Consider the following 11421-nt stretch of genomic DNA (forward strand, 5'->3'; position numbering starts at 1 on the left):
GTGGCTGACTAAATACTTTTTTGCCCCACTGTATCTGGTTCCCTCAGGCAAAGCATGCCATTCAGCAGCAGTCACTGATAACACATAAACATGTGGTAGGGGTATCCCTCTTACTAAATGACTGAAGACTTACAACCAGTAATTTGAAACACCACAGAACCATGAGTACTCCCTCACTGTAACTAATTATGTTTGAGTCTATGCAAAGACCGTAATTAAATATTATCAAAATTCAGAGATCAAGTCCATTGAACCATAACTTAACCACTACTGTTAACGACCTTAATGGCTCGTACAAATAAGGACAGTACATTTTAAGCCACCCATTCACCTGATGTAAACAAAATGCTAAAGAAGAAACCCTTTACAGTTGGCTTTGCTATATTCACATATCCGTTTTCTGCATTCTCTCCATAATTTTGTCTTTACAGACCCAAGAGGAACAACCAATTTGCAGCTACTCTACATCAGCAACATTACAATAAATGGGCCTAAAACACAGCAATGTGAACAAAGTGCAAAACTACACTTGTAACATCAGCCTTTCTTTTCATTTGTCACTCCTTTAATCTCACAACAAAACAGAGGAAAAAAAACTGCACTGAACAGAAAAATTTCACAAGAAAGCTGAAATATTAAGGTATTGTTGGAGCGTCTTACCTGATGCAGTCTGAATCTGCGTAGTGGTGGTCTGGTTATCTGTGATCACTGCAGCTGGATGGGCTGTTGTACTGGCCACCGTTGAAGTCGTTGGAGCAGATATAAAGAACTCTGTACCAAACTCTGCTGCTGTTTCGTCCTCCATCAAGGTGCTACCAATTCGCTCTGTCACCTGAGTGGAAGACTCATCAAAGACATGGACAGCTGCTGAAGATTTCACTTCCTCAGTTAACATTACACTGTCAATCAGGATGATTGTGCCTGGTGAAACTTCAGGTGTTGGTGGTGTCTCAACACTGCTGGCAGTATTTGGTGTCACTGTGGTGGTTACCTTCACCTCACTGACACGATGGGTGTTATTTAAAGGTGGAATGGCTGTGATTGTATCATCAATTCTATTGGTGTCTGAAGGGCTGGCTGAGCCATCTGGTTGGGATGCCCTAGTAGGTGGCTGACCCTCTAAACCTATCATAGGATAAATGTCATCGTAGCTCAAATTATCGTCTGTTGCTATATCACTGATTGAAGGTGATGGTGTTAATTGTGAGGAGCTAAGCATTTCCTCATGGCTAACTTCAGATGATTTGGTCGGAGTGTCAGTGAGATCAGAGATCGATGTGATGTTCCTAGGATCTATGACAGTTTCCTCTGTCTCCCCTTCAGCAAACATGAGCTCGTTGCGGAGAGAAGCATCTGGTATAGGGACGTCAGGCTGAATCGTGCTGACCTGAATTACTGATTGATCATCTGACTCATCATCAGACACTGTGGCATCAGTGCTTTCCACCGTGATCTTAGTTTCTGTCGCTGTGCCACCATGGGCAGCAGCAGTTTCCACAAAGGTTACATTTTGATCATCAGTGCGAGAATCTGGCGCAGCTGTTACATCATCATCGTCCTCATGGTCGTCTTTGATAGTGGGTGCAACTGTTGTGATTAACTCTTCCTCATGGCCTGCTGGGGTGGGGCGAGGTGGAGCCATGCTGGTTGAGAACATAGATGGAGGATCTGTAGAAGAATCTGGAGAAATGTCTGCCTCTGATGTTTTTTCAGATGTCGTAGTTGTCAGAATGGTGCTACTCTCCAGTAAAGGGATGGAGGTACTAGGACTGATGATGTTGGTGGTCATTTCTACCACAGATACATCCACAAAGGAAGTCTGGCTGAATACCATTCTCCTTCCTATACAACATACATAAGCACATGATCACAAAGTCAGAATGAATTTAAATATCAAACAGAGCTTTTGGTTGGCTAAAGTGACATTTCTATCACATTACTGATCTAGATAGCCAAGATTCATTGTTTCATTGTCAGCATTTCACAAACACCATATTGATGTACATTAAGAAGCCAAGATTACAAACAGTAATGTGATTCAGCAGGTCAATTTTAAGTCACCCTTAATAAGTTTGCGAGATAAGTCTAATGAGTCTGTTGCAGTCAATTCGCGATAGCAGCAAAAATAAGTGGCCACCCAATATTTAAATACCAAGTTTCCTAGAAACTTCCCCGTCAAAGGCTTCCTCTCTCATATCTAGCTTTAACAGTTATTCATTAAACTTCTTCAAATAAATTGTTGAAACCACAGTAACAAAGTTTTACTGTGCATTATAGGGCATGGAATCAGTGAGATTACCTCAATTTTATTTGAACAGCCAAGTGCACTTTAAATGTTTCTATGAGCGTGCTCTGTGGGAAAGGGCAACCATGTGTTTAACAGATGAATTAAACACCATATAAATCATAAGTAATCTAGTGTTGTGGTTTGGTCAAGAGCTACCCTGGCTTTTTTATTCGTGTATTCAACCCACCCGATTATCTGAAGAGCAGCCCGTGACTTGATCACTTGATTACAGTGATGGTGTTTAAAGTTTACTATTACAATTATTAAGACGTTCTTTTAACACTGGTTCTCCCCTGTCTTCCCAAGATCACTTTCATCAAAAGTTATCTCATTTACTCATAAACACCAGTGAAACCGTTTTAGAAAGCTTTCGTCTGGGGCGCAGGCAGAATCTGTAAAGGCAGCTGTTGACCATTACGTAGCAGACCCCTTTCCTCATGATGTATCTCTGATGTAAGGTGTGACATATGTTTTTCCCTTACAGGAAAAACTGTGCTTGCTCTCAGAGGGAGTGCATTATGTCACCAACGAGTTTGAGCTGTTCCCTTTATTCAGACCTTTGTTTTCTTTAGGCCACTCCAAAAATCAATCAGAGACTAATTTTCCAATTTTCCCACTGCACTACCTCTTCTCTCTTCGTCTTTTTGTCTAATCTAAGTAGAGTCGATTTACACAATATTCCTTTTATTAAGATATGATCAGGCGTGGGAATTCAGGAAATGATGGAGTAAATCCTGCCAAATGAGAGTACTTGAAAAGCACTTACGCTGGGAGTGTAAATACAACACGAGTGAGAGGGCTGACATGAAATACACAGAGCAGAAGCTGAAGGTGGCCCATTTGCGTGAACTCTGCAGGGACTTATCACCACGAGAGTTAGCATGGCCCAGGGGCAGTAAATGGCCAGGCAGTAGGCGGCTTATCTGTCCAACTTCTCATTTGTAAAGATGGAAAGGCCAGGTCAGAGGTCAGCAAGGATGACTGAATTTAGAAGTCCAGCAGTAGCTTTGTCCATTATCCAAACGTCTGCTCTGATAAGTACAAGTGAGAATGACAGACAGCAAACTGGCAGAGGAAATGAGAGGTGAAAGATGGAAAGGTGGTAGATAGCGAGGCTAAAAAGGCTGACAGATGTGGCATTAGTTGCTTTTGGTGTTTCTCTAAATGGCAACTATCACCTGTCATTTTCTGTTGTTTTAAGAAAACCGATTAGTTAAGAACGCTCACATTTTAAGGGATTAAGTCTAATTCTGCCTACTTCCAGTCAACCATGAAATGTCACTATTTATAAAGATCTACAGCTATAATTCCTTTCCCTCTCATGGTCAGTAATTATCACAGTGTGCAGCAAGAGTTGGCGAAAATAAAAAAAAATTTAAAAAATCCTCATGATCTTATTTAGTGTTTAGGTTGATTCTTTGTTATAATGTGCAATTAATTTGACTTTATATATTACCAAGATTGATATCTTTAAATATTCAAAATTGCACTCAAGTGCATTAACTTGTTTTTGTTTGATTCACAATAACATTGAGGTTGTACGAGGGTAAAGCTTAAGAAACCTTGATTAGCCCAGCTGGAAGCAATAAAGAGTCAAACAGATATAAACTGTTCTCATTCTCTTAAGCAAACTTTTGGTCATTATTCCTCAATCAAGAAAAAAAAGTCAGTCTTTTGCATTCAAAGAAAACAGAGTTTACCACTATGAATTCACTTTTCTCTTGGCTCGCTTTTTTGCCTCAGAAATGGGCGGGAGACAAACTTTGAGACAGTGAGGTCAACGGGATGCTGTAGTCTGGCACATGACATGCCGTGCTCAGAAGAAAATCCTCCCTCAGCGTTGCTCATGTTGCTGTTACTGAAACTATGCAATCGCAAGGCGTGAAACAGACGCAAACTAAGAGGGAGGAAAGAGAGGCTTTCAGATATGTTAAAAAGGTCAATGTGATTCAGATATGGCAAAGTGTAATGTGGTGCAAAGACACAGAAAATCAAAGGGTGGAGAAGCAGGAGTGAATGTAGGAGATGAGATCATAGCTCCTTACAGTCAAGCATGGTTTTGTTAGGGAGTGGTCTGTGTCTTTGGTCACTTTCTGTCTCTTCTAACATATACGTCGCATATGTAGGTAACACTTTGTTCCATTACAAACTCCAAATGCAATAAGGAGTAACAACAGGAATCTTGGAGTGAGTTTTTACCTTTAAAGCAGTAAGCCCCAAACTTTCTAGTTGGTTCTGGGAAGCCAGTCTGATTTCTGTAGCGATACATGGTCCTCACGCCGAGTTGGCCTCCGCCACACTTAGTTCTGGGGACTGCGACAGGATGCCGTACGCTGCCATCGGAGAGCCAGCCGTAGTCACATCGGTCCAGCCCCTGTCTCCAAGCAGCATGCAGCTGTCCGGGACTTGCCAGGACAGCTTTCCTCTTTTTACACTCTTCACTGGCTTCTTCAAAAGTCATCTTATGGGTCACGGGAGCATAAAAGACTTGACCTGATAAAAAATAATGAGAAACAGTGGCAAATGTAGATGCACATAGGCGAAATAGCAACAAATCATCTGTGGTCACAGCAACACAAAAAGAGGGTTTATTACCTAGTAGATCAGAAGTAATTTCTCCTTTAAAATGTATTTATTATTTTTAGATTGAAAACATACTGAAATAGCCTATACTTTAGATTTTTAGTCCATTCTGACCTTTCAGAAAAGACCAACACAGCTGACATCAGTCACAGCTGTGCAGGGCAGAGACCCAAAACATCTCCCACCAATCATATTTAGGACAACAGTAGTTCTTTCATTATATTATTCTGAGGTGGGATAGCAATGCTGAAAATGTGCCTGGCCTGTCCATAAATATGTTTGTATTGCAGGACATTAGGTTTCCCCAAAGTGGGTAGAGGAAACACCTGCTGTTTCCTTCCTTCATGTTCATGTCAGAATCTCTGCAGAATGACCAGTGTGAACGTTTGTCTATGCTCACAGGATTATATAAATGAAAAGGGTACTAAAAGCCAAGATCTTAACTAAAACCAAACAACATTAAGAGACGATGGCAGACTGCCTATATGTTTTCAGTTAGTTTTGGGCGTAACGTTTCAAATATCCCTTGATGGTTTCATCCCATTGATTTACAAGGGCATTGAGATTAGGAGATGTCGTTCACACAGGAATGTTTTCCCTTTTAAAAACAGATAACATACGTTATATCCTCAAAAAACCTATTTGATTTCAGTATTTTACACGGTGGTTTTACTGGACCCTTCCTGCTCTTTAGATATCATATTGATGACTGCTATAAGCATAAATGGAGTTCACATTTTGTTTAGCTATATTATAAGATCCCTGGAATTACATAACTATAGAAAAAAAAAAGCAGTCAGTGTCTTGCAGCTCACTCATTAATTTTCATGGTTAATTTATGGCCAAGTTATTACACTTGACAACCTCGAACACATCAAACCACATCCGCCAAGCATGTCTGTTCCTAGATCATAAATTGTCAGAAAACTGAGACAATATTACAATATAATGGAAATGAATATTCAGGTTGTTGTGGGGTGCCAAAACTTTCCTTGTTCAGTTCCAGAGGAAGACCGCTGTAACATGTCAGTCATCTCTATCGATTTTGTCCTTTCATTTCTCGTCCATCTCTATTATCTAATGCACACAATAATGATGAGGGGTGTGTATATGCATATATGTATATGTCCTCAGCGGATGGGTTCACGTTTATGACTCGAAGACTGTGACAAATATATTTGAACATATATTGTGTTGACTAAGATGACTGTGCAGTACAAATCCTAAGGTAGCTGATAAAGCACTTTAGTAAATAACAGGAATAACAGGATGGACAGAGAAAAAAGACAAACTAAGACTTCCCATAAACTGGGCCAAAGACCTTTAATAACCCCATTATCACATTTTTGTTGGTGTCTCATTCAAAAACCACTGTAGAAAATATGTTTCAAGTCCCACTTATAAGGAAACTGGAAAAAGGTCACCCACATTCACCAGCTTTTATATTTAAACAAGAACAAAAGTGTGTTTCCAAACTGTAAAAATTAAATGTACTTAAACACGGATGATGATTTGAAGGCTTCTTAAGTTCAGACTAAACATGGGTCAGTGCTACGGAAGGACAATCCACTACTTACCATCCAGTTTGCCTACATAACAGTACACATCGTAGGTCTCTGTAGGTTTTCTGGTTCCATACGACCTGACACCAGGTTTATTAGGAAGGTTGCCATGACAGCCCTCTCTTGGCCTTGTAATTGGGTATCTGTATAAAAAAAGAGAAACAAAGAGCCATTTTAAAGTCTTTGTCTTTCACATCACTCCAGAATTTAGTCGGACATATAGAGCATACGTGATTAAACAGCAGTGTTGTTGTCTCTGGGACAGGCAACTGAAATGCAGCTAACCTCACTGTCTGGTCAGCAATCCAACCGGCATCGCATTGATCAAAGCCGTCCTCATAGGCTGCTTTCAGTTGCTCATAGGTTGCAATGTTTGCTCCAACGTTTTCACAAGTTTGTACAGCTTTCTGGTAGTCCAAAGTGTACCTGCTGATGCTTGATCGGTAGTGAAAGACAACACCTAACAATAAGCAGTGAAAAATGAAAATGAAAATGAAAATTAAAAACTCAGGCATGGAGTGATCTGGAAGTCATTAGTTTAACTTCAGCGCTGTAAATTATGGCAAACGTCCTATAAAGCACCCTCTATGTGTGATATAACTAGGTCACTCAGCTTCTTCAGAAAGAAGGATCTCTGCAATAAATGGAGGAGCGACACAAAATGCAGTTCACCACAAACAAACGAGAGAACTCCATATGATGCCATGGCCCTGAAATCCCCATATTTGTGGACAGTAAATAGACGCAAAAGATATGATTGATAGTCATAATTAACATTGCAGAGAGTTGGAAAAGAGGTTATGCAGATTGTAAACCAGTGAAAACCAAAACTATCTGAGTGTCCCCCCCCCCACCCATGTTTTCTACATGAGTTATATCTCCCAGCGTACTTCTCAAATGAGAGCATGTAGAATGCACATGACACTAGGTAAGGATTGATGACCCCACCCCCCACCTCACCACATCCCCTACCAGCATAAGGACGCTATCATTTTTAGGATGCTGAAGAATACTGCCTCCCACAGACATACTAACGCTTCCTATAAATAAAAAATCTATACTGACACGGTGGCACCCAATATTACAGCAATGCACTGTGTTTGAATGGATAATGAACTGATAATCACTGGAACTAAGGCACTGCTGTGGCTGATATGGAAAATTACCAAAAAAAAAGGTCATCTGACTCTTTTTCAAGAGAGCGTCACCTCTAAAATAAAAGCTGTGGTTACTCTGCATGACTAACGGTTAGCTGCTGCTATCAATGTAAGCAAAAGGACGCCCATAACTTTCCCATCCTGTTTACATTTCTGTCAGCACTTGTGTGGCATTTCACTATTATTAAGTTTTGCAGCATCCCACCTCTACAATTTTAAAGTTTTTGTCTAATTCCACCATAATAGAGGAAGGATACTTGGGAATCTCTTACCGCTGACATCAAGGTTAACAGTATCCTGGGTGTCTTCAATCCCGAACATGACCTCGCAACGATAAGTGCCAGCGTCACTGGCACGCAGCTTCACAATTGTGAGCGAGGCGTCACCGACAACTTCAGGGTGGCTGGGTACTGATACACGGTTCCTGTAGCTTGAGCCTAGCTTGATGATCCCATTTTGTGCCACCAGCACCGTGGACTCTGTTCGTCCCTGTATTTTGCTCCATTTGATCCGCAAGTAATCCTTGTTGTAAACGACTGTTCCACTGGGACTGATGACTGGTGCTGAGGTTGGGATTGTGGAAAAGTAGCAGGGAAGATTTACCTTCCCTGAGAGGGACCCTATGACTGGTTGGATGACTGATAATGCATTTGAGGCTGAAAGGCAAAAGGCCAGAGTTAGATGGAGTGCAAGTTCATTTAATGTTTCTATTTTAATGGCAACCTTCTTTATTGTTTTATTTTATTCAAAATGCACATATCTCCTCTTCAATTTTCCCTCTTATCCTAACAGATCGAACCAGACAGTATGAAATGCACAAGTCATTTGCACTGATAGGGTGTGACCACTGCACCAAGCCTTTAAAAAAGCATCCATTATGATTTGACTCTTGGAAAGTTAAACCTCAACTTTAAAATGATGGGTGTGGGAACATATTCAACACAAGGGCAGTGTATGTGCAGCATGTCTGCATCAAGTTATAGATAATCAGGGAAAGAGGGAAAGTCATCATGGTTGTATTATTTCATGAAAGTTTGCTGCTAAGCTCTGTGCATGTTCCTGCTTTTAAAAAAAAGGATAAACTAAATAAGCAAACCCACAAAAACAGAAGTATGTCAGTGAACAGTATTATGTGTATTCTGCATGTCAGATAAAGTTCTAATTGCAAATGACAATAAGATGATTACAGTTATTTTGGATGGGGTAGAAAAGCATTCACAGGGAATAATGGGAGGAATGCTCCGTGCGGACAGGCCAAGAGGTGTGAGTCTGTATGCTTCAACAGAGGGTCTTATTAGGATGTGGGATGAAACCAGCTGTTCAGCTTCCAGACTGGAAGCAGAGTCTAATTGAAAGGTGTCCATCCCATACCCAGAGACAGAGACAAAGCTATGGGGACAAGTAGTATGCAGGTCCTAGATTGTAACCCTCAATTCCTCTTGACCTACCTCTAAGTAGAGTCTTGCAGGTTTCACACAGCAAAGACTGGAAGAAACTTATCAAACATGCTAAACAGTTGCTCTGGAGCTATAAGAAGAGTAGAGGAATACAAATGAAAAAAAGGGCAGAGGCAGGGAGAAGAATGGAGGGAGGGATGTGGGTGGGGAGTGACTAAAAAAAAAGAAAAACAGAGAAAATACAAAACTTAGGCATGGAGCAAGGGAGCAGGAGAAAGAGGAGTGACTAAAAAACAAGGGAGGAGAACTAACCCGTTCAAAGCTTACCTGTTGCAGCTGCAGCTTCACAGAGGCAATATAACCACAGGACATGCTTTATATTCAGTATCATCTGTTGGAAAGAAGAAGAAAAAAGGAAAGGGAGTGCAGCTTAGGAAGCAAGAAATTTAAAGTTTAAATGTTAATTGCATCCACATTTGGCTTATGGAGAAATGCAACTCCTACAGTAGGTTATAACAGACAAGTCTGTTTAAGCACTTTTCTAACATTATGGTCTGGAGAGAAAAAAATACTCCCCATTTATTAAGCATGTGTATTCGCAAAATATCCACATGAAAAATAGATGTTCCAACGGGCTAAAGTGTGATTTTAATACGTTTAATACGTTGTGTTTATAATATCTATTACCAAGCATGATCTTTTATTCGTCTCTAACTAAGATGTTGAGCTTTGTATGTCTCGGGGGTTCAGATGTAAGACTCCCTGTGGGGTCGGAGTTGTGAGTTTGTGGAGACAGAAGGACAGGAGCACCGAGCCCCTCACCCTCATTTGCACCCCGCTGTATAAACACATGCGGTGGGTCGCAGTGCTAACTGAAAACTAGTATTGTTTGTTTTCAAAGGGAGACAATCTCGCACTAATGGCAACTGGCAGGTTCAAAAGATCATCCTCTAAAATACTGCAGGATGGCAGTCTGCGCCTTTAACTCCCACGAGCTCCACGTCGATTCAATTGAACCATTCTAACGGAAAATAAATGAGACTTTAAAAATATTTTAATACCATATATCGACGGAGGATATATTGCTCTTAGCTTAACGTGAAATAATTTAGTCATATTTACACAAAGACATGCATGACTTGATGTAATTGCTGAAGTTTTTTTAAACCCTCTTTCTCTCTCTAAGAAAGCTGAAAAACGAACACAGATCAATACTGAAGCATCACAGGGAAACTAATTGGTTGCAGGCTTTTACAGTTCGAGCGCAGTTCAGGGATGTCCCTTGCTATGAAGCACAACCGTCCGCTTTAAGTACAGTTATTGATTCAAAACCTCACTTTTGGCAATAGCAACACTTTATGCGACGGTTCTTCTTCTCAGGAACACCTGTTGCTTCTGGACACTCCACAGAAATTATGACATGGGTGGCATGGTCACTCCAATTTCTAACAACTGACTCCAGTAATCTTCAGTCAACAGACTCTTTTTTCTGAATTGTTTGTCTTACTCGTCAAGAAACATCTGCACATCGGTGCAGGTTATCTGAGGACAACATCGTGGCGCGTGTGTTTGTCTTAAACGACTTGTGTTCTTAAAAGTTGCATTCATTTGATTTAATATTTGTTTAATGTTATAGCAAAATACACATTGAAAAAGCAACAAACCAACAATAGGAAATCAGTTATTTTGCAAAGAATTGTCTCAATTCTTCCTTAATTCAAAGATAACTATCCAAACAGAAATAAACTTACCTTTAAATGATTTTTATTCCATAAAATGTACAAAAATAGATTTACGTCCTTATACGGAATTAGTCCCGGTCCGCAACATGCGTGCGTAAAAAAAGTGCCTAAATAGGTCTGTTCCACATTGGAAGCAGCACTTATCTTCCCCTTGATGCTCCGCAGTTGTAGTGTCCTGCTCTGGAATGATGGGCACACAGCGACTGAGACCGTGAAATGCTGGCACGGAACAGCTTCAATTTTACCTAAATAACGCGGTTATTTCGTCAGTGTCAAGAGGTGGGGCCCATAAAAAAAGTGAATGAGACAGAGTGGAGGAGGGAAAAAAAACTCTAATTTGACTGTGTGCCTTAGAGGTGTACCCTCTGCTTCTTTATCAAGGATCTTTTTGGCTGGTAACAAGAGTCCCATATGAGCGTCAGATAGCATAAAAGTAATCAAAACTAAGAGAATAGCAAATTAAAAGATATGTCATAGCTTTTTCATCTAAATATCAAGAAACAGATAAATCATCTACTGTGGGGAGCGCACCAATCAAGGCTGGGCGATGGAAACGGGGCGGTCCACACATGGATGGTTGAGTTTGAGTCACAGAAGATAGGGGAGACCGGGGATAGTTGTAACGTGGGTCAGTTGTAACACTTCCAATTTCTCCAATCAGGGCTAAGTTTCAAATGATGTGACTCATCCTGT

General features: G+C 40.6%; 1 protein-coding gene across 1 annotated transcript in view; it reads right to left on the reverse strand.

The window, feature by feature from the left end:
- LOC102290179 (versican core protein) overlaps window positions 1-11164 on the reverse strand; it is a 61243-nt gene extending 50079 nt beyond the window's left edge. Inside the window, exons 1-7 of the mRNA XM_014333738.2 lie at window positions 10738-11164; window positions 9314-9377; window positions 7862-8245; window positions 6718-6892; window positions 6448-6575; window positions 4487-4780; window positions 661-1842 (exon numbers count right to left, since the gene is read on the reverse strand). Coding sequence (XP_014189224.2) covers window positions 661-1842; window positions 4487-4780; window positions 6448-6575; window positions 6718-6892; window positions 7862-8245; window positions 9314-9377 — 2227 coding nt within the window. The 5' untranslated portion in view covers window positions 10738-11164. The remainder of the gene's footprint in view (window positions 1-660; window positions 1843-4486; window positions 4781-6447; window positions 6576-6717; window positions 6893-7861; window positions 8246-9313; window positions 9378-10737) is intronic.
- Window positions 11165-11421: the final 257 nt, after the last annotated feature.

Source organism: Haplochromis burtoni, unplaced genomic scaffold, assembly GCF_018398535.1.
Source record: "Haplochromis burtoni strain Fernald_Lab_line unplaced genomic scaffold, NCSU_Asbu1 Contig_63, whole genome shotgun sequence".
Taxonomy (NCBI): Eukaryota; Metazoa; Chordata; class Actinopteri; order Cichliformes; family Cichlidae; genus Haplochromis; species Haplochromis burtoni.